We start from the raw sequence: 22,894 nt of genomic DNA, 5'->3' as shown, positions 1-22,894 counted from the left end.
GGACCTGTGTCCCCCCCGGACCCTCCCCGCCCGCCGGGGCCTCGCCCGGGTCGGTCCCTGCGGGCCGTGCCCGTGTGACGGGCCGTGTGTCGCCCCAGGCAGGACCGAGCCCGTCCCGCGTCCCGGTGCCCGCCGGGGCCCGGCCGGCGGGATGGACCTGGCGTACGTGTGCGAGTGGGAGAAGAAGCCCAAGAGCAACCACTGCCCCTCCATCCCCCTCGTGTGCGCCTGGTCCTGCCGCAACCTCATCGCCTTCACCACCGACCTCCGCAACGAGGAGGAGAAAGGTACCGTGTTCCCCTGGAGCGGGGGGACCTCTGCGAGCTCCCGGAGCACCGGCTGGTCCAGGGTCCTCTGGGCCGGGAGGCCGGGGCTCTGCCCTAGCCCTGGCAGGGAACGCTGCTCTGCTTTTCCTCCCATCCCTCAGCCTCTAACAGTGTCCAATGGGTGGTTGTTCCCCGGTTGTTCCCCTAAACCAGGACCAGCTCCACGTCGGTGTCTGGCCCCTCACTGAGTTCCCAGCACAGTTGTTATCCTGCCCAAAATCATTTATGTAAAGTATTTAATGTCTTTCCCCACATCAGCTGAGGCTCTGTGGGCTCAGAAACAGTGGCTGGTGAGGAGGGACAGGGAGTCACCTCTGTGTTCTTGCAGATCTCACCCACATGGTCCATATCATCGACACCGAGCACCCCTGGGACGTGTATTCCGTGAACTCTGGGCACACTGAGGTCATCACGTGTCTGGAGTGGGATCAGTCAGGTGAGCTGGGATCCCTCCTTGCTGTCCCTGTGTCCCAGAGCGATGGAGGGCAATTTCTGGGGGGGTTGGGCTGTTCCCCCTGTTCTCACACAGTGCTGCTGTCCCAGGCTCCAGGCTGCTCTCGGCGGATGCCGACGGACACATCAAGTGCTGGAGCATGACAGATCACTTGGCCAACAGCTGGGAGAGCACGGTGGGCAGCGTGGTGGAGGGGGACCCGGTGGTGGCCCTGTCCTGGCTGCACAACGGTGTCAAGCTGGCGCTGCACGTGGAGAAGGTTTGTCCCAGCTCCGGGGGGAACCTGGGCTGGAACACTGGCTCATGTCTTGGCAAAGGACTTGGGATCCCACCTGTGTTCTGTCTGCTCTGAGCTCCCTCATGACCTTGGCCAAGTCCGGTAGGGGAGTTTTTTGCCAAAGAGGAAAGTCAGATTCCTGGTTCCTGCTGAATTCCAGTGGGGTTTAGAACCTGGGTTTCTCTTGGCACTTTAAATGTGTTTCTCTTAGTGTGGTGCTTTAGTTCTGGGCTGGGACATGGAGATAGAGCAGTTCTTTCCTGACCAGTGGTAATTCAGAGGAAATGTGTTTGAGGTGCTGAGGTTTGATCCAGGGGTTTGGGCACAGGACCAAGAGGGAGATGAGCTCCCTGTTCGGAAACATATCTGACTGCAGGCTCCCAAGGCCCGAGGCTGCCAAGCACAAGTTCTCTGCTTCTGTTGCTTTTAATTCCTGTGGTGTCCTGCAGAGATCCTGCCCCTCTCCCACGAGGAGAGCTCCACAGGCACAGAGTGCAAATGCCTCGGTTTTGCTGACCTTTGTTACAGTCTGGAGCGTCGAACTTCGGCGAGAAGTTTTCCAGGGTGAAGTTCTCCCCGTCGCTGACGCTGTTCGGCGGGAAGCCCATGGAGGGCTGGATCGCCGTGACCATCAGTGGGCTGGTCACCGTGTCCCTCCTCAAGCCCAACGGGCAGGTGCTGACGGCCACCGAGAGCCTGTGCCGCCTGCGCTGCCGCGTGGCCTTGGCCGACGTCGCCTTCACGGGCGGGGGCAACATCGTGGTGGCCACGTCGGACGGCAGCAGCACCTCCCCCGTGCAGTTCTACAAGGTCTGTGTCAGTGTGGTGAACGAGAAGTGCAAGATCGACACCGAGATCCTGCCGTCGCTGTTCATGCGCTGCACCACGGACCCCGCGCGCAAGGACAAGTACCCGGCCATCACTCACCTCAAGTTCCTGGCTCGGGACATGTCGGAGCAGGTGAGCAGCTGCTCTTAAGGCAGGTGGGAGTTCGATGAGGAACAAGGAGGTGGCTGTTTGCTCCACCTTGGCTTCCCCAGGGGCTCTGAAGGTGACCAGCGTGTCCTGCACTGCCCTTGACGTTTTGGTGCAGCTGGAATTAGGGACCTCACCGTTACCTCCCACTGATTCCATCCTCTGCTTTTTGCTGGCGGGGCACGACCTGAGTGGGAGCAGGACCCTGGGAAGAGAGGGTGGGAATGGCAGGGGCAGTGCCCTCCCCGTTGTGACCCCCGTGCGTGGGGCTCTGTTCCGCAGGTGCTGCTCTGTGCTTCCAACCAAAACAACAGCATCGTGGAGTGCTGGTCCCTGCGGAAGGAGGGCCTGCCAGTCAACAACATCTTCCAGCAGATCTCACCTGTGGGTGAGTGTCTGCACCACGTGCTCTTAAGAACAGGAGTGTGGTCTGAGGGGAAAGGCAGGACAGGTTCTCACATCCCTTATCTCATATATGGGGTTATCCAGAATCCCACATTTATTTTCAGGTGTTCTCAGTCACATGCTTCACTCATCTGTTTGCATCGTAGGCAGCGACTTGCTGTCTCCAGGAAGTGGTTTGGTTGTTAATTTCGCAGCCATCCTTCCTGCTGGGAGCAGAGCCTCCAAAGGACCAGGGTTGGGCAGCAGAGCTGGATTAACCCCCTGCCCAGGCTGCCTGGGCTCCACCCGATCTCAGATAGAACAGAATCAATCAGGGCAGTGTGTTTGGTGAAATAGAAAGGATTATTATGCATAAGGATTCTCTAATCACCCCCAGCAGAGCCTTCCATGAGGGGAAATTTGGCAAAACAAGTTGTTTGTATAATTCAGGGAAAAAACCAGGGAAATACAAGGGAAACATATGGGAAGTATTTGGGGAATATACTGGTCTGGTGGAATGAAGTGCTTGGTCTGTGATCCTGCTTGGTTGGAGAGTGTGGGCAGAAACGGGGGATTTGATCTCTTAGGGACAGATGTCTTGCTTACTTGCTTATTTTCCCCAGTGGGAGACAAGCAGCCCATGATCCTGAAGTGGAGGATCCTGTCTGCCACCAACGACCTGGACCGGGTGTCGGCCGTGGCACTGCCAAAGCTGCCCATCTCCCTGACCAACACGGATCTGAAGGTGGCAAATGACACCAAATTCTTCCCTGGGTTGGGTAAGGAGTTCCTGTTGTCTTTCTCTTAAATACATGGCTTTTGCCTGAAACTTAAACTTCTGAGCTGTACCTGAAGTAAAAATGGGAGCAGAGCCTGTGGAATGTTCATGCAGAACTTTCGAAGGCATGATGTCTTCCCAGCCATCCCGTTGTGTTTCCATGGGAAGAGGAGTATCTCTGTGAAGTGCAGACGTGGGGCCTGGGAGCCCCCAGCCCTTTGACTGCTCCTCGTTGCCACGTGGACTTCGATGGTGGCCAGAGCTTCGGGCGAGGGCTGTGCCGTGCTGGGAGGAGCCGCTGGCTCAGCCTCGGTTGTCTCCTGTCCCCAGGCCTGGCCTTGGCTTTCCACGATGGCAGCGTGCACATCGTGCACCGGCTGTCCCTGCAGATGATGGCCGTGTTCTACGGCTCCTCCTCGCAGCGCCCCGTGGACGAGCCGTCCCTCAAGCGCCCGCGCACCGCGGGGCCCCTCGTGCACTTCAAGGCCATGCAGCTCTCCTGGACCTCGCTGGCCCTGGCTGGCGTGGACAGTCACGGCAAGGTTGGTGCTTTCTTACAGCTGGGTTAGTTCTCATCCAGGCTCTCCAGGTGATGATGGGTCACTCAGAAAATGCTGGGAATTCCAGCTGTGCGATCCCTGTTAGATGGGAAGGGATGTGCCCCATGGCTGCAGGAATTGTTGCTGTGTCAGGAGTGGCCCTGTAGCTTTGTTGGATGTTTTCAAGGTCATTCCTGATGCCAGTGTTCCTTTTCCTTTAGCTCAGCATGCTCCGCATCTCCCCCTCCATGGGCCACGTGCTGGACATGAACATGTCCCTGCGGCACTTGCTGTTCCTGTTGGAGTACTGCATGGTGACCGGCTACGACTGGTGGGACATCCTGCTCCATGTCCAGCCCAGCATGGTCCAGAACCTGGTGGAGAAGCTGCACGAGGAGTACATGCGCCAGAACGCGGCCCTGCAGCAGGTCGGTGGGCAGGAGCTCTGGGTTCACCTCGAGGGTGGGCATGGGGGGGCTCAGGGACTGGGAGTGGGGAGCAGCCAGTGCCACTCCTCGGGAGACAGGCGGCTCTGCTGTGCTCTCTGAGTGCCTGGCTCAGGCAGTGCTGGAGCTGGGACGGGCTTCCACGATAGCAGTGTTTTCTGTCACTGGCATCAGCGGGTCTCTACCTGTTGGAGACTTCGGGTGAGATGGTGAAGTCTATTTTTGGCAGATTCTGGGAACAGCAGCACTCACGTGCACAATGTTCATTATTCCTGTCACTCCTGTGGCAAAAATTGAGAGCAGAAAATAAAGCAGCAGCAGCAGCTTTAATGAGCTTATGCTAATTCTGCCTTTCCCTGTGCATTTTGCTGCATCTCCCCGTCGCCCAGGTCCTCTCCACACGCATCGTTGCCATGAAGGCGTCGCTGTGCAAACTCTCCTCCAGCACCATCGCCCGTGTGTGTGACTACCACGCCAAGCTCTTCCTCATCGCCATCAGCTGCACCCTGAAATCGCTGCTGCGCCCCCACTTCCTCAACACCCCGGACAAGAGCCCCGGGGACCGGCTCACCGAGATCTGCTCCAAGATCACCGATGTAGGTACTGACAGCTCACAGCATCCCACACTGCCTTCCCAGCGTTTGGGGTTGGATTGTTCCCCATCGTTCAGTACAAAGTGCCACAGTGTCTTAGCAACTCCTAGGTTTGAGGAGGAAGAGGAGGGTGACCTCCCTGGGGAGGGTTTGAGGTTTGGATCCATATTCCTGAGCCAGGTGATGTCTTGCTTCTGTTCCAGACATTGACAAGGTGATGATTAACCTGAAGACAGAAGAGTTTGTCCTGGAGATGACAACATTGCAGTCCCTGCAGCAGCTCATCCAGTGGGTGGGGGATTTTGTACTCTATCTCCTGGCCAGCCTTCCCAACCAGGTGAGACCTGGACTCCCAGGAACAGACTGAGGGGGTGCAAACACCCGTGGGCAGTGTTGGGGAGTTTTAACCAGGGCCACATGTCCTCCCTGTGGGGTGTGGGAGGCGCTGGGGAGGAGTGTAAGGATCAGCAGAATTAGGGAAGGGCCCCTCCCATGCCCACTGGGGCCAGTGACGCAGTGACCAGCACGGTACCCACAGGACTCAGGGAACCTGATGCAGCTCTGCAGACCTCCCGCATCCCTGGCAGCGGGTGCTGTGGGGTGAGTGCTGCTGGAAACAGGAGCTGTGTGGGTGCAGAGCGCTGGCTGGGGCGGGTGTGACCCCCCCACGCCGCTGTCCCTCGGCAGGGCTCCCCGGTGCGCCCCGGGCACAGCTTCCTGCGCGACGGCGCGTCCCTCGGCATGTTCCGGGAGCTGATGGTGGTGATCCGCATCTGGGGGCTGCTGAAGCCCAGCTGCCTCCCCGTGTACACGGCGACCTCCGACACCCAGGACAGCATGTCCCTGCTCTTCCGGCTCCTGACCAAGCTCTGGCTGTGCTGTGAGTGTGACCCGTTCCCTGAACAGTAATTCCTGCCTCGGTGGGGCTGGTGCGTGCAAGGACTGACTGTGGGACGTGACTCCAAGGGTCTGATGCCTTCAGAAAGGGCAAGTGCAGCTGCCAGGGTTATTGTTTTCCGGGCTGTCTTGGCAGTGGAGGAGGAGGGTGCACGCAGCTCTCTGGAGCTCTGAAGCAGGATTGTAAAAGTGTCGTTGGTTCTTTGCTTCATTTTCCATACAGGTCGTGAGGAAAATCACATCACGGAGCCTGACGATGCCCTGATCGACGAGTGCTGCCTCCTGCCCAGCCAGCTGCTCATTCCCAACATCGACTGGCTGCCCATCAACGACGGCATCATCAGCAAGCTGCAGAACAAGCAGCTGGTCCGGCTGCAGTTCGGGAAGGCTCCTGGGCTCGTTGGCCACACTGTCTCTTCCCAGTTCGATGCCTTTGTCAGGTACAGACACGTGGAACGAGCGGGTGCTGTGGTGAGAAGGGGTGTTGCAGGCGTTGTGGTCTCTTGGCAGCTCTGTGGTTTGGGACACCTGGGGGTTTGACTTGTCCTCTTGCTGGATTGACCCAAGAGCAGTTTATCCTCTCTGCTCGAATCCATTTCTCCACTTGTGATGGGCTGGGAATTTGAAGTACTGAAAAGCAATGGCAAATGGGGGAAAAACTCTCTGGTTTGTGATTAATTGGTTATTGTGTCTGCAAATCCCGCGGCACTGGGTGGGCAGAGCCTCTGCCAGGTTGGCCACTGAAATGCAGCTCCCTGTCCTGGGAGCTGCCTGTGGAAAGTGACACTGGGCAAGTCCCATTTTCCCTCCCCAGGGCCCCTGGACAGCCCAAAATTGACCACCTGAGGCGGCTGCACCTGGGCACGTACCCGACGGAGGAGTGCAAGTCCTGCACCAGGTGAGTGACACAGGTCACTGCTCTGTGCACCAGGTGAGTGACACAGGTCACTGCTCTGTGCACCTGGGATTGGGCAGCACTCACAGTCCTGGCTGTCCTTCAGGAGCTTTCTGAGGCTGGTTATGGCTGTGGCTAAGATGTCCCCAACCTGGGACACTCAGGGCATTATCAGAGAGTGGCCTCTCTGTGGCCTGGCCCTTGGGTTAAAAATCAAACAGATGAGATTTAAGTTCATAAATTAACAATCTGGTCAGTGGAGCCAGAACTGGGCCTGGAGGAGTCTCTATAGTGACTCCTTTATATGATTCCCAGTTGTGCAGGGCTGGTCCTTAAAGCACCTGTGTGCTTGGAGTGGGGCTGGGGGGAGGAACCACCCAGCACCCCTGCTCCCAGTTTGGGGTCGTCTTTCCACCCAGGCTCGCATTTCGTGCTGGCCTCCTCATCCACCCTCACGGGAGAGCCTGGATTTCAGGATAATGGCTCAGGGAAAAAACATCCATCTAGTCATGTGATTGAATTAGCTTTAATTACTGGGTTTAATAGAAAGCCTCTGTAGCACATCATTTTTGTGAGATGACTGTTTCATGTGTAAACAGCAGCTGGGGCTGTTCCACGCCAGGCTCCAGGAGGGCCCTCAGCAGGATTGTTGCTCGCTGGTTTCAGCTGGTTTTGGTGCTCTCAAGAGTCACCTGCAGATGGCAGGAGCTGGTTTCCCCCGTGGATGGCCCCACTCCTGCGTGATCCGTGCAGCAGCCCAGCAGCCCTGGCTCTTGGGCCCCCCTGGGCTGGCTGCACCCCCCGTGTCCCCCCAGGTGCGGCTGCGTCACGATGCTGAAGTCGCCCAACAAGGTGACAGCGGTGAAGCAGTGGGAGCAGCGCTGGATCAAGAACTGCCTGTGCGGGGGGCTGTGGAGGAAGATGCCCCTCAGCTACTCCTGAGCCCTTCCTGGGGCACAGTGGGGGCCAAGAGCTGTGTGGGGCTCCCTCCATGGAGGGGTCGTGACAAGGGCACAGCAGCTCCTCTCCTGGAACAAACTGCTGCCACTCTGCCTTGCTGAGCTGTGCTGGAAAACGGAGTGGAGGGAGCTCTTCTTTTCCAGGGAAGAGCTGGAAGGCAATGCCAGGGGTTTCCCCATCATTTGGGGCCTGGGAGGGGAGAGCCTGGCTGTGTGTCAGGGCTGTGCTGGCGGAGCACTCTGGGCAGAGAGAGATGACAGGGTGGCTGGGGGGGAACAAGGTCCCAAGTGTGGTGCACAAACACCTGGTTCTTCATATCCACCCTGTGCTTCTGGCTGCTTGAGAAGTGCCACGTGGGCTGGGCACTCCTGGGCCCTGAGCAGATCTGCCCCTCTGACAGGAGCTGTCGCCTGCGTGCCCATCGGTGTTGGATCAGAGCAGGAACACGAGTGCTGCTGCCTGGAATGAACCCCCCTTTGGCTCTTGCTGTTGTAAATAAAAACTCCCATAATTTTGTACGGAACATGTGGTTTGTTTCTGTGGTGTGACGTGGCCACCCAGTGCAGGGCCAGGGCAAGGGAGCCATGGGAAAGCCCCCAGTGCATCTGTCAGGAAAAGAGCTGCCAGGGGCAGGGGAAATGGATGTTTTCAAGGTCAATGCTGCATCCTTATGGACACGTGAGTAGAAAACATGAAATCCTTGGGGTTGGGTAAGTCTCCAGCTTCGGGCAAAGCCAGACACTTGAGCGGGTCGGAGGAGGAGCGTTCGTGATGCAGCCGAAAATCCTGTTGGACTTTTGCCCTCCCGTGGCCCCCCTGGCTGCTGCTGCACTGGACAGGAAATCACAACCTCCTGGTGCCAGTGAGGCTGTGCCTGTGGAACCCCAGCCCTTTGGGGGTCAGGTGGGTGACTTGGGCCTGCTCTGTTCCCCAGGGTCCTTCAGCTCTTAGTGGGGAGAGCCTGGAGCCTCCAGCTCTCCAGCTCTCCAGCTCTCCAGCTCTCCAGCTCTCCCAGCTCTCCCAGCCTCCAGCTGCGTCCCAACCAGCCAATTTCATGTCCTCACACACCCTTCAAGGGAAGCAATGAGCCAGTTTTTGTACATTCCTTCTGGAACTGCATTTTCATTATTATTGAGAACTGGAGCTGGTGACAGAGAGCTCATTCCCCAAACTCCAGTGAATGTTTCACTGCACAGAGCTGGACGAGCTGTACAGAGCTTTCCCCCTCGCTGTTTTGCTGGTTATTAAGGACAATCAAATGTCTAATTAGGAAACTGCACCTTGTTAAGGCTCTTTTCCCCTGTAAGTAAAACTCAACCGAGGCCCTTTGTGAGTCTCTTTTTCTCAGAGAACAGGTTTGGGGTTATTTAATATTTGATTGGGAACAGGGAGCAGCAGCACAGCGCTGGGATGGAGCAGGGGAACAGACATTCATGTCCCACCCACCATGGAGCTCCCAGGATGGGACTGGGAGGGTCTGGCAGTGCCCTGGGCCATGCTGCTGCCCTGCTCCCATCCCTTGTGCCTTGGCCCCGCTCCCTCCAAGGACTGGGGAGTTTGGAGAATGAGGGTCTGTGGGGGGGACATGAGACAAGGACCAGGGTTATGGTGGGAAGATGGGGTTGTGCCTCGCCCTGCTTCTTGGCTCCTGGGACAAGAGGGACCCAGTAAGAGTCTTGTTGGGTCCCAGCACAGATCCCTCTGTAGGAGCTGGAGCCACTGCTGCTGTATCAGCAACAGGCAGGTTCTGCTTTCCCAAGTGTTCACACAATGACCCTGCAGGAGGTCCCGGCTGTGGACCTTATCATGGCCACACCACAGGATGTGTCCCCTGCTCCCACCCGAGGCCACCCAGTCCCCAGGGGCTCAATCTCCACATCTCCCACCCCATGTACAGCTCCCCTCAGTGGGGGGCTCCTGCACAGACTCCCAGCTCTGCAGAAATCATCACTTTATTGCAGCGATCGTGGGCAGTGTTTTGGGCACCTTCAGCGAAGCCTGTGGGGGACTGTGACCCCCCATCCTCCCCCAGCTGGGCCCTGTGCTTTGCAAGTAGGGACCCAGGGACCCCCTTCCCCGGTTCCTTGCCGTCCCCTCCTGCTGTGGGGGGACGCTCCGGGAGCGGGGTGGGCGGCGGTGGGAGCCCCTGGTGCGCAGCGGGGCAGCGGCGTGGGTGCTCTGGCCGTGCTGGCAGCAGCAAGCCGTGGCGTGGAGCAGGTCCCCGGGGTCCCCTCAGCGAGTGTCCCCCTCCCCATCGGCGGAGGCCATGACGCCGTCGATCCAGGCCGCGTACGGGGCCAGGCGGGTGTAGATGGCCGGTTTCTTGTAGTTGCCGCAGACGCGGGAGCCGGCGGTGACCACTCCCTCGGCCACCCCGCCGCAGACCAGGGGGCCACCAGAGTCCCCCTGCAGGACCAAGGCTCGTCAGCACGGCCAAGGGTTTGCTGGGATGCCCCAGCCCATCTCCCATCCCTGATTGCTGTCTCCAGGCTCCTTTGAGCTGCCCTGCAGTGGCCAGCACAGGGTACGGAGCCCCCTCACCTCAGGGACGTGACCTCCTCCTGCCCCACTGCCCCGGCCTCTCCCGGGCTGTGGAAATTCTCCTGCCTTGCCCTCTCCCGGCCCCCCCGGGGTGGTTGGCAGCCCCAGCCACGGGCCCACGGGAGGCAGGCAGTACCTTGCAGGTGTCCTTCCTGCGGGAGTCGGTGCACATCATGTTGTTGGTGATGGTGCCGTCGTGGCGCGTGCGGTGGTTGCAGACGTCGCGGCTGATCACCGGCCGCTCCACCTGCTGCAGCCTGTCGGGCCTCCTCCCGCTGTGGCTGGTGATGCCCCATCCCGCCACCTCGCACACCGTGTCGGGCGCCACGTCCCTGTCCTCCCGCTGGAACGGCAGCACCTGCACGTCCGCGTTCAGCTCCGCTTTCTCCTCCAGCTGCCACCAAGCAAGAGGGGACCCGGGTCAGGGGGGCAGCTGTGCCACGATCCAGCAAGGGAGGGCAAGCCCAGCCCTGACACCAGGATCACCCCAGGCCTGGCCACGCTCAGGGCTTTGCTTCCTGACCAGAGCCCCAGGGTGCAGCCAGAGACCAGAGCTGGAGCCACGAGGAAGATGGAGGCGTTTGGATGCAGTTCAAAGGTCTTTTGTGGGGGAAGCAGGGATAGTCCCATGGGACAGGGAGGAAGGCACAGGGGAATCAGGCCCAGCATGACCTTTAGGGTTTTCTCTGTCCTCAGTCAGTGACCCTGGAGGGTCCCAAGGGACAGCGGGATTTGCAGGAGTGGGGAGGAGGGTCCCAGTGGCCCCAAGCCCACCTGGAGGAGGAGGAGGTCGTCCTTGTTGTTGTGCTTGTTGCTGCCGGGGTGGGGGAACTGGGCACGCACCCGGTAAAGGCGTTTGTGGGGCTCCTGCTCCGTGAGCGAGTGTGCACCCAGCAGCACCTGGAAGAGTTTGTCACCCCTGGAAGAGAGTCAGAGTGTGGGACAAACAGAGTGGGGGTGTTGCTGCACCAAGCCATGGAAATGGGGTGCTTGGGGGACCAGAGAGCCCCCCAGGGGTACCAGGAGCTCCTGCAGCCCCTGCTCAGCCCTCACTGCAGACGGGATCAGAGCCCCGCGCTCCGACACCAGAGTCAGGGCTGCAGAGTGGGATTTGGCCCTAGTCCAGCAGCCCCCCAGGCACGGAGCTGATCCCCCACTCACGTCTCCTCAGTGCAGTGGGCAGCGCTCAGCACCCACTGCTCGGCGACGAGGAAGCCCCCACAGACGTGCTGCCCGTCCAGCTGCAGAGAGGCCATGAATGGCTTCAGGTGGGGCCTGGCCTCGTAGCCCCCCAGGATCCGTCCCCGAGGCTGCCCTGCGGGAGAGAGGCCCTGTCAGGTGAGGGGCACAGGGCAGTGTCACTCCCGTGGTACCCTGCTGGGTTCCTGGACCCTGTGGGTTGTGGCAGCACCTGGCTGCAGGTGGAGGCAGGAATTGGGGGGCTGGGCAGGAACCCCCCCTGTGCTGGGGACGTCGCTGCCCTGGCCCCATCCCGGGGTTCAGGGGGGTGCACTCACCGTTCACTGTGGCCCCGAGCAGCAGCAGCACAGGAACAAGGACGGGAGCAGGACTCAGCCCCATGGCTGTGGAGGAGCCCGGCGGTGCCTCTGCCCAGCTGGGGGTGTGTGGGAGTTTTGGGGTGAGCGGGGGCTCCGGGGTGGACGCTGCTCACCCGGGGCTGGGGCTGGGGCTCCCTTTTATGTCCAGTTTGGGACAGCGGGGGGGGCAGGAAAGGGGAGGCGAGGGAGAGCGGGGGGGTTTCCGCAGCGTGGGCCGAGTGTTTTGAAATATTCAGCTTATAAAAGGGGTCAAGAGTTCTCGGTATAAACAGGGTGGGAGGAGGAAACAGCCCGGCCCAGCTGCTGGCCCTGGCACACGGCACCGGGGATTTCTGTGCCGGGGTTTTTGATGCTAAAAAGTTCCAGCTCGTGGCACATGAAGGCTCCAGCACATTCCATCCCCCCACTCAGAGCAAGGACCCCCGCCAGGCGTGGGGGGGTCCCTGGCGGGTGCTGGGTGCCAGCTCGGTGGGTGCACAGGGATGCAAACCCATCGCCTGGGTTTGCCCTCGGACTGACAAGGACAGCGGGGTCAGGGCCGCGGGGGTCACCCCAACCCCGAGGGGGTCCCTGCAGAGCTGGGGGTTGCGGTGGTGGGAAGGGTGACGGCAGCGACAGGGGCGGTGTCCGGGATGGCGGTGGCGGTGGCGGGGGGCCAATGACGGCGGTGCCGAGGATGCCGGTGGCGGTGGCAGCCCCGGTCCCCTCTGCCTTTCTCCCCGGTGCCACTAAGCGGAGCCACCGCCTCGGATCCCGCCCGGTCCCGGCGCGTTCCCGAGCTCCGGAGCCGCCCATCGCCCCCGCCCGGGCTCGTCCCCGGAGCCCCTCACCCCGCCCCGAGGCTCCTCCGCGGGGCCTGGGCCGGGATCCCCGCCCGCCCGAGGCCACGCTGCCCTCGCCCTTTGCCGGGACAGCCACTGGCCACCGTGGCCACCCACAGCTGGGTCAGGCCGTGCTCCCGCCAGTGCAGGCAGGACCGAACAGGGCTCCCGGGGACACCGGGCAAGGGGCTGGATCTCACCGCCCCCCTTCTCCTCCTGCTCCCAGAGCCTCTACAGCTCCGAGCTGCCGTGCTCCCTTTGTCTGGTGGCACAGACGCTCCATCCCCCGACTCTCGACCCCCCGGCCCCCCACGCTAAGGGACCCCCGGCAGCAGCCGGACAGACTCACCAGTGAGGAGGGGGCCGGGCACGGGGGGTCCCCAGGGACTCAGGGGTCCCTCTGCGGGGGCAGCTTCGCGTCCCCGCTGTCCCCACGTGCTGGTGGCACATGGCGGGCGGGGGTCGGAGCACGCGGTGGTGTGGTCGTCGCTCAGCCTGGGGATTTTCTGCAGGGAGAGCGGCTTAATCGCGGCTTCCAGGGATTCGGGATTTAGATGTTAAATACGCCTGGAGATTTCTGCCCACTTAGGGCCAAAAATGGAACAAGGGCAGCTTGTGGGGCCACGCAGAACCTGGATGGGACCAGGAGCGGGTGGGCAGGGGGTGTGCAGCGGCCGAGTGTGGGGTGCAGGGAACGGGAGATGGGGTGGGGTGCAGGGAATGGGGTGTGGGGCGGGGCACTGGGTAGAGCACGGCCGGGATCCACTGCAGGTGGAGGGGGCAAGGACAGACGGGGCCGGGGTGCCACCCCCTCCCGAGAGGTGCCAGGAGTCCCCGGGGAACAAAGGGAGCTGCACCCACTTCCTCAGGTCCAAGTTAGGGAGACACAAGGCTCCTGCTGGGGGTGACTCCCGGCACCGTCCCTGGGGCTCCTCGTGACCGCGGGCCCAGGACTCGACCCGAGTCCCTCCCGAAGCCCCTCCCGGTGCCACGGGAAGAGCAGGTGCCCCCCACCAACAGAGCCAGGTGGGTGTCGGGGGGTGGCAGAGCTCTGGGGCGGTGGGTGTGGCGGTCACCTCCCCCCCCGTGCTGCGGGACTCCCGCTTCGCACCTCCCGGGTCTCCGCAGCCCCTGGGCGAGGGAGGGGGCTCTGCAGGGCAGGAGACTCCTCGGGTCGGGGGTCAACACCCCTCACGCAGCACAGGGCGGGAAGGGTCGATCGGGGCCCCGACAGTGGAGGGAGCCCCGGTGGGCGGCGGCCCCGGGACCCCCCGGTTCCCCTCGGTGCCCGGGCAGGGTCCGGGGTGCGGAGCGGCGCCCGGCGAGGTCGGTCCCGCTGCTGCCTCGGCCCCGCCCGGCCCTTTGTTTCTCCTCGACCCCCCCAGACCTCCCGAGATCCCTCCAGACCCCCTTAGATGCCCCTCCCTGGCCCGACGGGGGCTCGATGGGGGCTCGGCGCCCCAGGAGGGGCCGGGGGCGGCGGGGCGGGGCGGGGAGCGGCGGGCGGGGGAGGAGGAGGAGAAGGAGGAGGAGGAGGAGGACGCGGGGGCGGAGGAAGCTGCCGCTCCCCGCGCTCCGCCGAGGCAGGAGCATCCCGGATCCCGGGGACCCCCCAGCTGCCACCGCGCCCCCCGCCCCGCTGCGCCCCGGGGCCGCCTCTGAGGTGAGTGGGGGGCACAGTCCGGCACAAAGGGCCGCTCCTCCCTCCCCCGACACCTCCTCCCATCCCCCGGCCCCGACCCCCGCCCGCGGCTGCGGCACGGTCCCTGCGAAGGGGGGGTTCCCCACTGCGCCCCCCGCCCTCCCGGTCATATTCCCGATTAATCCCCCATTATTGTCCCCCCCCGTTATGACGCTCCCGCCGTTCCCCCCCGTCGCTCCATCCCCCTTATGCTCCCCCTCATTTCGCAGCCCGGGCTCAGTGCGGTCTCAGGGGTTGGGGCCGGGGGGGCCCGGGGACCCCCATCCCCGGCCCGGCTCTGCGGGCGGCACACCCCCTCTCCACGCCCTCCGCAGCATCCTCGCCGCCTGTCGCGGTAGTGGCCTCCTGTCGCGACAGACGAGCCTCCGCCCCAGCCCCACCTGTTGTCACACCCCCTGGCTCTGTCGGGCCCCCCCTCGGAGTCCTGGGGGTCCCCTGGGGGAAGCGGGACACCCCCAGTCCCGGCAGTGTCCCCCCACTGAGCGACCAAGGGTGACCAGGGGTGCCTGTTCCCCCCCACAGGGTGACACTTCAGCCCCACAGGGCAGAGGCACAGCCCGGTGGGCCCCCCGTGCCTGCCCCAGGACCATGATCCCCCCCAAGGAGAAGGCCCGCGCCCCCAAGGACAGCATGACGCTCCTGCCCTGCTTCTACTTCGTGGAGGTGGGTGTGGGGTGGGTGGGCACAGGGTGGGGGGCTGTGGGGGGGCTCCGTCCTGGGCCCCAGCATGGCGGGTGAGGGTCTGTGTGGTGCCGTGGCTCCGTCCCCACATTCTCCCCCCCCACAGCTGCCCATCGTGGCCTCCTCCATCGTGACGCTCTATTTCCTGGAGCTGACGGACCTCTTCAAGCCGGCCAAGGTGGGCTTCCAGTGCCACGACCGGGCACTGTCCATGCCCTACGTGGAGACCAACGAGGAGCTCATCCCGCTGCTGATGCTGCTCAGCCTGGCCTTCGCCGCGCCCGCCGCCTCGGTGCGTGGGGGCTCGTCCGGCTGCAGGGTCGGGACAGAGCCGGGATGGGGGTCCCGGTGCCTGGCGGTGTCCGACACCCGCCAACAACCCAGACCCCCCAGTCCCGCCTGAGCCACTGGTTCCTCCCCAGATCATGGTCGGGGAGGGCATGGTGTACTGCCTGCAGTCCCGGCTGAAGGGCCGTGCCGGCGCCGAGGGCAGCATCAACGCCGGCGGCTGCAACTTCAACTCCTTCCTGCGCCGCACCGTCAGGTTTGTGGGTACGTTGTGCCACAGCCCAGGCAGGACCCGAGGGCTGGAGGGGATGGGGGGGCACCCTGGCTGCCATGGGAGGAGCGTGGGCCCACCCAGACCCTGGACCCTTCCCAGTGCCCACGGGTGCCCCAGGGCTGGGTGGGCCCTGGCCCGCCCCATGTGGGATGGGGGTGACCTGCTGTCCCACTCCTGCCATCCCCAGGTGTCCACGTGTTTGGGCTCTGCGCCACGGCCCTGGTGACAGACATCATCCAGCTGGCCACTGGCTACCACGCGCCCTTCTTCCTGACTGTCTGCAAGCCCAACTACACACTGCTGGGCACCCCCTGCGATGCCAACCCCTACATCACCCAGGACATCTGCTCAGGCACCGACAAGCACGCCATCCTCTCTGCCAGGTATGTTCCAGGGGAGCCCCATGCCACGCTGCCAACCCTCCTGCCCCATGCCAACCATGCCCCCCCGCTTCTGCCCCACCCCGTCCACATCCCCTCTCCCTGCAGGAAGACCTTCCCATCCCAGCACGCGACGCTCTCGGCTTTTGCTGCCGTCTATGTGTCGGTGAGTTCCTGGCTTGGGGCAGCATGAGCCCTGTGCCGTGGGCAGCAGCGTCCCTCTCCCACTGGCACAGCTAAACTCTGCCCGACACGTGTGCTGTGCTGGGTGTGGGTGCATGGACATGCGTGTGCACACTGGTGTGTGTGTGCTGGGACCTGCAGTCCCACGTGCACCCAAGAACTGTCTGTGTGGCCAGGGCTGGGCCGGGGCCGTCACTAACAGCCTGTTCCTGCCCCAGATGTATTTCAATTCCATCATCTCGGACAGTACCAAACTCCTCAAGCCCATCCTGGTCTTTGCCTTTGCCATTGCTGCTGGTATCTGCGGCCTGACCCAGATCACCCAGTACCGGAGCCACCCCGCCGACGTCTACGTGGGCTTCCTGATCGGCTCCGGCATCGCCGCGTACCTGGTGTGTGCTGGTCCTGCCCTTGGGCCGGGGGAGGGCGCGGGGGAGGCTGGCGGGGGCTGGCGGAGGCTGACGGGGGCCGTGTTGACCCCACACTCTCCAGAGCAGCTGTGGCTGCCCCATCCCTGGAATTGTTCAGTGCCCGATTGGACGTGGCTTGGAAGGTGGTCTGGTGGAAAACATCCCTGCCCATGGCAGGGGGATTGGACTAGATAACCTTTAAAAATCCTTCCAACACAAACCATTCCAGGATTATGTGATTTCCTCTTCCACAGGCTTTCCATGCTGTTGGCAACTTCCGCGCCCCAACGGAGCGGGTCCCGGTGCCGGCACCAGCCAAGGATGCGCTGCGGGCGCTGACACAGCGGGGCCACGACTCCGTGTACCACCAGAACAAGTCGGTGAGCACCGACGAGCTGAACCCACAGGCGCGGCTGGAGGAGGCGGCACGACCAGTGCCACGGGAGAAGAACTCGCTGGGCAGCCTGAAGAGGGCCAGTGTGGACGTGGACCTGCTGGCCCCCCGCAGCCCCATGGGCAAGGAGAACATGGTGACCTTCAGCAACACCCTGCCCCGCGTCAACACGCCCTCCATGGACGACCCCGCGCGGCGCCACATGACCATCCACGTCCCCGTGGACGCCTCCCGCTCCAAGCAGCTCATCACCGAGTGGAAGCAGAAGTCACTGGAGGGCCGGAGCATGACGCTGGCAGAGGAGGCGGCCCAGGGCCGGGGCACGGGGGAGCCCAGCGAGGAGGTGCCCCCTTCCCTGTACCCCACGGTGCAGGCACGCTCGGCTGAGCGGGCGGCCATGGGGCCCCGTGTGCTCATCCAGCCCCGTCCGGGCGCCTCACAGCTGGTGCACATCCCCGAGGAGAGCCAGGCGGGCGCCGCCGCCCCGGCCGGCAGCGGGGCAGCTGTGCGGGCCAAGTGGGTCATGGTGGCGGAAAAGGGGGGAGCGCAGCGGGTGGCCAACCCCCCACGCCTGATGCAGGTCATCGCCATGTCCAAGCAGCAGAGCCTCGTCTCTGTCACTCCCAAGCACTCAGAGACGTCCTCGTCCTCCACCAGCTCCGACTCCTCTCAGTACCGCTCGCCCTCCGAGCGGGACAGCTCCAGCATCATCACCATTGATGCCCACGCCCCCCACCACCCTGTCGTTCACCTCTCTGCTGGCAATGGGCCCTGGGAGTGGAAATCGGGGCCAAAGGGGCCAGAGGGACCAGACACCTACGAGCTGGGTGAGGTGGGGAAGGATTTCCGTGGCTTCCGCCCAGCCAAGAGCGCCGGTGTCTCCCCTGGTTCTTCCGTCAGCGACATGGAGCAGGACGAGCCGCGCTACGGCAGCCTGGCCGCCATCCCGGGGGCTGCGGGGGGCAGCGGGGAGCGGGGGGACCTGCCCCCCGAGGGGCTGCTGGCCACGGCCAGCCGCGAGTCCACGCTGCGCAGGAAGCCGGCCGAGCGGGACGGGGCGGCAGACAGCGAGGTGGACCTGTACTACAAGAAGATGCAGGCGGGCCGGAGGTTTAAGGACTGAGCCCCGGTACCTTCCTGGGGCCCCCTGCCCCTGCCCCGGCTCGGGGGGCTCTGTGGGGCCGGGGCCCCTCTCTGCAGGGAGCAGCAGGACAGGGTTGGCTTTGGCATCGAGCAGCGCGAGGCAGAGCACGGCCACGCCGGTCCTGAGCCAGCTGAGACATCTGCTCCCACCCGGGCAGCTGGGGGGCTCTGCTCCCCCCCACAGCCTGCAGGGCTGTGCAACTCCAAGCACTTTGACTTTCTCTCTAACACTGGTGCTGACATTTCCGAGGGGTTATTTTATTCCAGCTCTGGAAGGGGATGTCTGTCGGGGGGTGGGGGGACACAAATGGTGCTGACGGGCTTTGGGGGGCAATGGATCAAGGGCTCGGGCAGGGGGGGAGGCTGCTGTGGGACAGCAGGCCCTGGCTTGTGGGTGGTTTGTGGGTGCTGGGGGTCCTGTGACACTGACCCCCATCCTGCGCCACTGGTTTGTGTGGGGAAGGCCGAGGGGGGCTGGTGCTGAAAGGGAGGGTCTGCCCAGGGCTGAGGCTCTGGGCACACAGAAGCTGTAAATACTGCAGGGGCTGGAGGAGAGGGGGGCACTGGGGTAGGGGCACAGGGCCCAGGGGTCAGCAGGGGCTGAGCTCTGCCCCAGGAGAGGGGCTGAGTTTTGGGGGGTATAGGGGGGGCGGTCTCCAGGCTGTGAGTACATTGGGCAATGGCTGGAGCTGCTGTGGTTTGAAAAGCAAATAAACACGTGGATGTTCCCTGGCTGGGCTCCTTTGACAGGGTGTGGGCAGCTGGTCCCACGGCTGGGGGACAGGACTGGGGCTCCAGCACCCACGGGGGCTCCCAGCCCGGGGGGCTCCCAGCCCGGGGCAGCCACGTCCCCCCCGGAACAGGACACTGTGCCAATGGCACCAAACTGCCACTGTCAATTGGATTAACAGTGGATATCCCAAAGCCTCTGCCTTGCAAACATATGGATTATCCACATAACCCTGACTCCGTGCTGGAAAAGCCACTCGGGATTAGCGGCAGGATTGTGGCAGCAGCTCGTGGTGTGAGGGGTTACGGGGGCCCTGGGAGGGGACCCGGAGGGGTCTGACGCCAACCAGCAGCGGCACGAGGGGCACGAGGGGCACGAGGGGCACGAGGGCCGTGGGGCTGCCGCGTCCGGCCGCGCGGGTGACCCGGGGAGGTGACCCGGGGAGGTGACCCGGGGAGGTGACCCGGAGCCTCCGGCGAAGGTCACCAGGACAGAGGCCGCGCTCACGGCCGTCCTTGCCGCGGGCTGGGGCGGTGCGGGGGCTCCCGGCCCACCAGCCCCACGTCGGCCCCGCGCTCACGGCTCACTGCGGTGCCGATGGCGTCACGCGCCGCTTCCCTCTGCCTCTGACCCAGCGGTTTCCATGGCAACTGCCAGCCCCGCACCGCTCCCGCAGCCACAGGAACCCCTCCAGCCCCACACCCGCTCCTGCACCGCTCCCCCAGCCCCCGGCCCCCCTCTCGGGCTGCCCCCCAGCAGCCGCTGCTGCATCGCTTGAGGACCCGCGGGGCCGGGAGGGAGCGGGAGCATCTTCATCCTCATCCGCGTCCGCATCCTCATCCTCCATCCCCCCGCAGGAGGGACTGCCAGCCCCCGCCTCATCAGCTCCGGCCAGGACTCTGCCCCGGGACCACCCGTGTCCGATGTCCCGACCTTTTCCGCCGGGAACACCCTCTGCCCCCAGCCCGTCCCCCGGGTGAGCACCAGGGGAAGGGCTCCCCGGCTTCGTGACACACAAAGGGCTCGGCCGCGCCCCCGCCCCATCCCCGGGCTCGCTTTGCCCTCAGCCAGGGATCCCCGATTTGGGGCTTCTGCTTTGGCGTTTCTGCTGGCAGACAATTCCCTTTTTGTACCCAGCGGGGCCGGGGGTGCAGGGAAGGTCGGGGTTCAGGGTGTTCACTCTGCAGGGAGCTCCTTCCCTCTGCTCCGGGCAGGAGCTGGAAAAGCCCTTTGGTGCAGACGTGCGCGCTCCCGCTGGAACAGCCCCGGTTTCCCTACGTCAGTTTTCCCGTTAAAGGCAGCTTTAGGGAAGTTCCCTCCACTGCTGGACACAGGCCGGGAAGAGCTCGGCAGCACGGGGGGCTCTGCCGGGGAAGGGGTGGGATGGGATGCCAGAACAGAGCCAGGGCAGGATGCGGCCCCCCCGGGAGCCGTTCCCATGGGGACCCCGTCCATGGCCATCGCTGCCCCCATCGATCCTTCAGCAGTCGATCAGTGTCCAAGGGGCCAGGAATGGATGCAAAGCCTGGGCTGGACCCCAGAGAACTCGGGGAACCAACCCAGGAGCAATGATCCTGCTCACTCCTGCGGGGCAGCAACACAGCCCACTCGGTCCAGCTTTCACACGTGCACCGAGACCAGGAGAGGCAGCTGCTACAAATCCCAGTAGACTTTCGAGGAGCAACAGTGGTCCCTTTCAGCAGTCCCTGGCTCCAGCAAGACCCCCTGGGTAACCCTGGGGCCCAAGGCCTGTGGAGTGTGCTGGAGCCTAATGCTGGCTGAGCAGAGGGACAGGGACAGCAGAGCCACAGCAGCAGCTCAGGGTGGGGACTGTGTCTCCCCCAGGACACAGGGTGACTTTTGGACAGGAGCTCGAGCAGAGCTCAGCACACAGGTAAGGAACCAGCTCCCTAAGGAAGCACCGTGCTCCTCTGGGAGCTCATGGAGGGAACAGGAATTGCACCTCCTCCCACGGGATGGAGAACAGCACATCCAGCCCCACAGCTATAGCACAGGACTACAGAGAGGAGGGTTTGACTCAAAGTGGGTTATTTTTCATGGATATTAGCCAGAACATATGGAAAGTTTAGGAACATGAAGTAAAAAGTGCTGGAGTGTGACACAGGCAGAACATCAGTGAGGGCCCAACCAGCCTCAGGTCTCGGGGCTCTGGCCCAGCACCGAGGGGCTGGAGGGCCAGACCCCATCCCATGCTCCACAGAGACAGGGACAGCTGCCAGCCCAGAGTGTGTCAAGAGTCAAAGTTAAATAAAATGAGGCAGCTGGAATTACATGAGAAGGAAAAATCAGAAGCAAAACAGGCACAATAAAGAGGAGGAAGATCAGGAGTGAAGGATACAGAAGAATTTATTGAAAGCACAAGTACAGACTGGGCACCAACTGCTTCTACAATCTCAACAGGAAATAATGGAGCTACAGAAAGGTACAAAGGTTGTTATAAAGTAGTTTTAATTTCTTTTCTTTTTGCATTACAAACATTCTTTGAAAGAGGCAATGGAATTCTGATGGTGTGTACGCTTCCCCTCCCCACCCACCTTCCACAATACTGAACCTGGAATTGCTGTTATCAAAATATACAATACATCTGGTCACCATAAAAAACTGGGTTTTGCTGCCCCTCATGTCTTACAACAGGTATAAAAAAATTATAAATATGTACACCCTTAGTTACTCACATTCTTTACATGCAAACACAGGATCCGAAGGGAGCACCTGCCGTGCCGGGGGCCCGGTTACCCCAATCCAGCCGTGATTTGCACAGGACACCCAGAGTGTCCTGGCCAGGGCCCGGCCCCAGGAGCCTCCCCAGCGCTGGGGAGGGTGATGGGGGGCACTGGCCGGTCACCCAGTGCCGCTGTGCTGGGCGGGCTGGGTCCCCTCGAGGGTCTTTCAACAGGGAGGGGAGGAGGCGACAGCCACCGAGACCCCTGGGTGTGCCTTCCTGAGCACAGGACACTGGCAGGGCCCCAGGGAGCTCTGCAGGGGGAGGTCCCCGGCTCCAGCATGGATTTAGAGGTACCCAAAAGCAGCTGGGGCAATGCTGTCACTGGGGGTCTCGCCCTCCTCGGCCAACGGGGGGGACTCAGCACACCACAGCCCCAGCCGGGCCCCCACTCGGACCTCACACACTTCTCCAGCATAAATCATATCCTTGAGAGTCCAGGGAGGAACTACAGAAAGTTAAGACTTTTCCAAACACTCAGTGCTAGGCAAGTCAAGAGCTCCCACACCAAGCAAGGAAATCAGAACTTGCAACACTAAGACAATTAAAAAACAAACTTTGGTCCACAATTTGCAGAAAAACCCTGAAAAAAAGTACAAGATTCTTGTTATTTTGCATCCGAACAGGTTGCAGGTTAGAGGGAAATGTAAGGCAACATTGGATCACACGGAATAGAAGGCAGAATGGCCCGGGAAAGAGTTGTAAGCCAGAAAAAAAAAATTTAAAAAAAATGGTTGTATCATTGGGAAAAACCGATCTGCTGCATACTACTTTTAATAAATTCCCTTCCTAGAACAACATCTGGGTTTATAGGTTCAAAAGGTAAAAAAAATCTTTAGCCTGGGTCCTTTTCCTTCCATTCCCGAGCTGTTTGTGCTCGTTCTCTCACACCCTTGGCTCTGCTCATCCTCAGCCACGACCTCAGCCTGGAAACTACTCCTGCCCTACAGCTTCAATTACAAAACAAAGAAAATAAAGTACAGTATACACGGGTAATACCACAAAGGAGTAAATTTAGATTACGTTTATACCATCTTATCATTCTATAAAAGGTACTTAAACTATTTCTTTTGCATATAAAGAGATTAGAATATTTGGTCAACTGGAAATATTGCTAGGCACAGAGGACAGCAACGGCATCAAAGTATAATACAAGGATTCAAACAAAAGCTCAAATGCTGAAGACATGCTCTAAGAACGATGGCGGAGCTACAGCGGCCTCGTTAATCTCCAATTAGGGGCACGAAGGTGCCTTGCAGGCGCCTTTCTAATCATGGGGTATCCAAGGATTCTCCAAATCCTAGCCAAGCGTTTAGGTATATACACACACAATTTTGACAAACTCTGATTCATCTTCTCAAGTGTCCCACAGGGGCTCTCCTGTCCCTCACCAATGCTCTGTGAGGGCAGAGCCCGCGGGCTCGCTCCTGACACTGGAATGTGATTTGGCCTTGGGAACGCTCCCCCACCCAGACCTCTGCTCGGTCTGAACAAAGGATCTCGGGTGGCTCCCACCTGAGA

At 62.0% G+C, this 22,894-nt stretch overlaps 3 protein-coding genes across 4 annotated transcripts; 2 read left to right on the top strand and 1 right to left on the bottom strand.

Moving 5' to 3' along the window:
- Positions 1–104: 104 nt before the first annotated feature.
- MED16 (mediator complex subunit 16) lies at positions 105–7,506 on the top strand. Of its 2 annotated transcripts, none has more exons than XM_017834349.1 (14): positions 105–287; positions 655–762; positions 870–1,039; positions 1,586–2,017; positions 2,315–2,420; positions 3,040–3,195; positions 3,525–3,736; positions 3,955–4,161; positions 4,569–4,779; positions 4,976–5,109; positions 5,460–5,652; positions 5,893–6,109; positions 6,484–6,567; positions 7,164–7,360. In XM_017834349.1, exons 1-14 carry the CDS (start codon positions 152–154, stop codon positions 7,306–7,308), a joined length of 2,511 nt encoding a protein of 836 aa, XP_017689838.1. In that variant the 5' UTR covers positions 105–151; the 3' UTR covers positions 7,309–7,360. The 2 variants fall into 2 exon arrangements, with proteins under 2 accessions (XP_017689838.1, XP_017689839.1); XM_017834350.1 differs by lacking the exon at positions 7,164–7,360 and adding an exon at positions 7,380–7,506 and having other exon boundaries at positions 107–287.
- Positions 7,507–9,460: 1,954 nt separating this feature from the next.
- LOC108506925 (complement factor D-like) lies at positions 9,461–11,790 on the bottom strand. The gene is made up of 5 exons (XM_017834381.1): positions 11,583–11,790; positions 11,227–11,380; positions 10,840–10,984; positions 10,202–10,459; positions 9,461–9,930 (listed from the first exon to the last, which is right to left on the bottom strand). Exons 1-5 carry the CDS (start codon positions 11,644–11,646, stop codon positions 9,757–9,759), a joined length of 795 nt encoding a protein of 264 aa, XP_017689870.1. The 5' UTR covers positions 11,647–11,790; the 3' UTR covers positions 9,461–9,756.
- Positions 11,791–14,735: 2,945 nt separating this feature from the next.
- Positions 14,736–18,168, top strand: PLPPR3 (phospholipid phosphatase related 3). The gene is made up of 7 exons (XM_017834362.1): positions 14,736–14,810; positions 14,935–15,120; positions 15,251–15,380; positions 15,578–15,773; positions 15,879–15,936; positions 16,172–16,345; positions 16,618–18,168. Exons 1-7 carry the CDS (start codon positions 14,736–14,738, stop codon positions 17,878–17,880), a joined length of 2,082 nt encoding a protein of 693 aa, XP_017689851.1. The 3' UTR covers positions 17,881–18,168.
- The last annotated feature ends 4,726 nt before the right edge of the window (positions 18,169–22,894 follow it).

This window comes from Lepidothrix coronata, unplaced genomic scaffold, assembly GCF_001604755.1.
Source record: "Lepidothrix coronata isolate B3197 unplaced genomic scaffold, Lepidothrix_coronata-1.0 Scaffold233, whole genome shotgun sequence".
In the NCBI taxonomy this organism is placed as follows: Eukaryota; Metazoa; Chordata; class Aves; order Passeriformes; family Pipridae; genus Lepidothrix; species Lepidothrix coronata.
The sequence above is the reverse complement of the archived record's forward strand: the minus strand, read 5'-3'. Positions and strand labels throughout refer to the sequence as shown.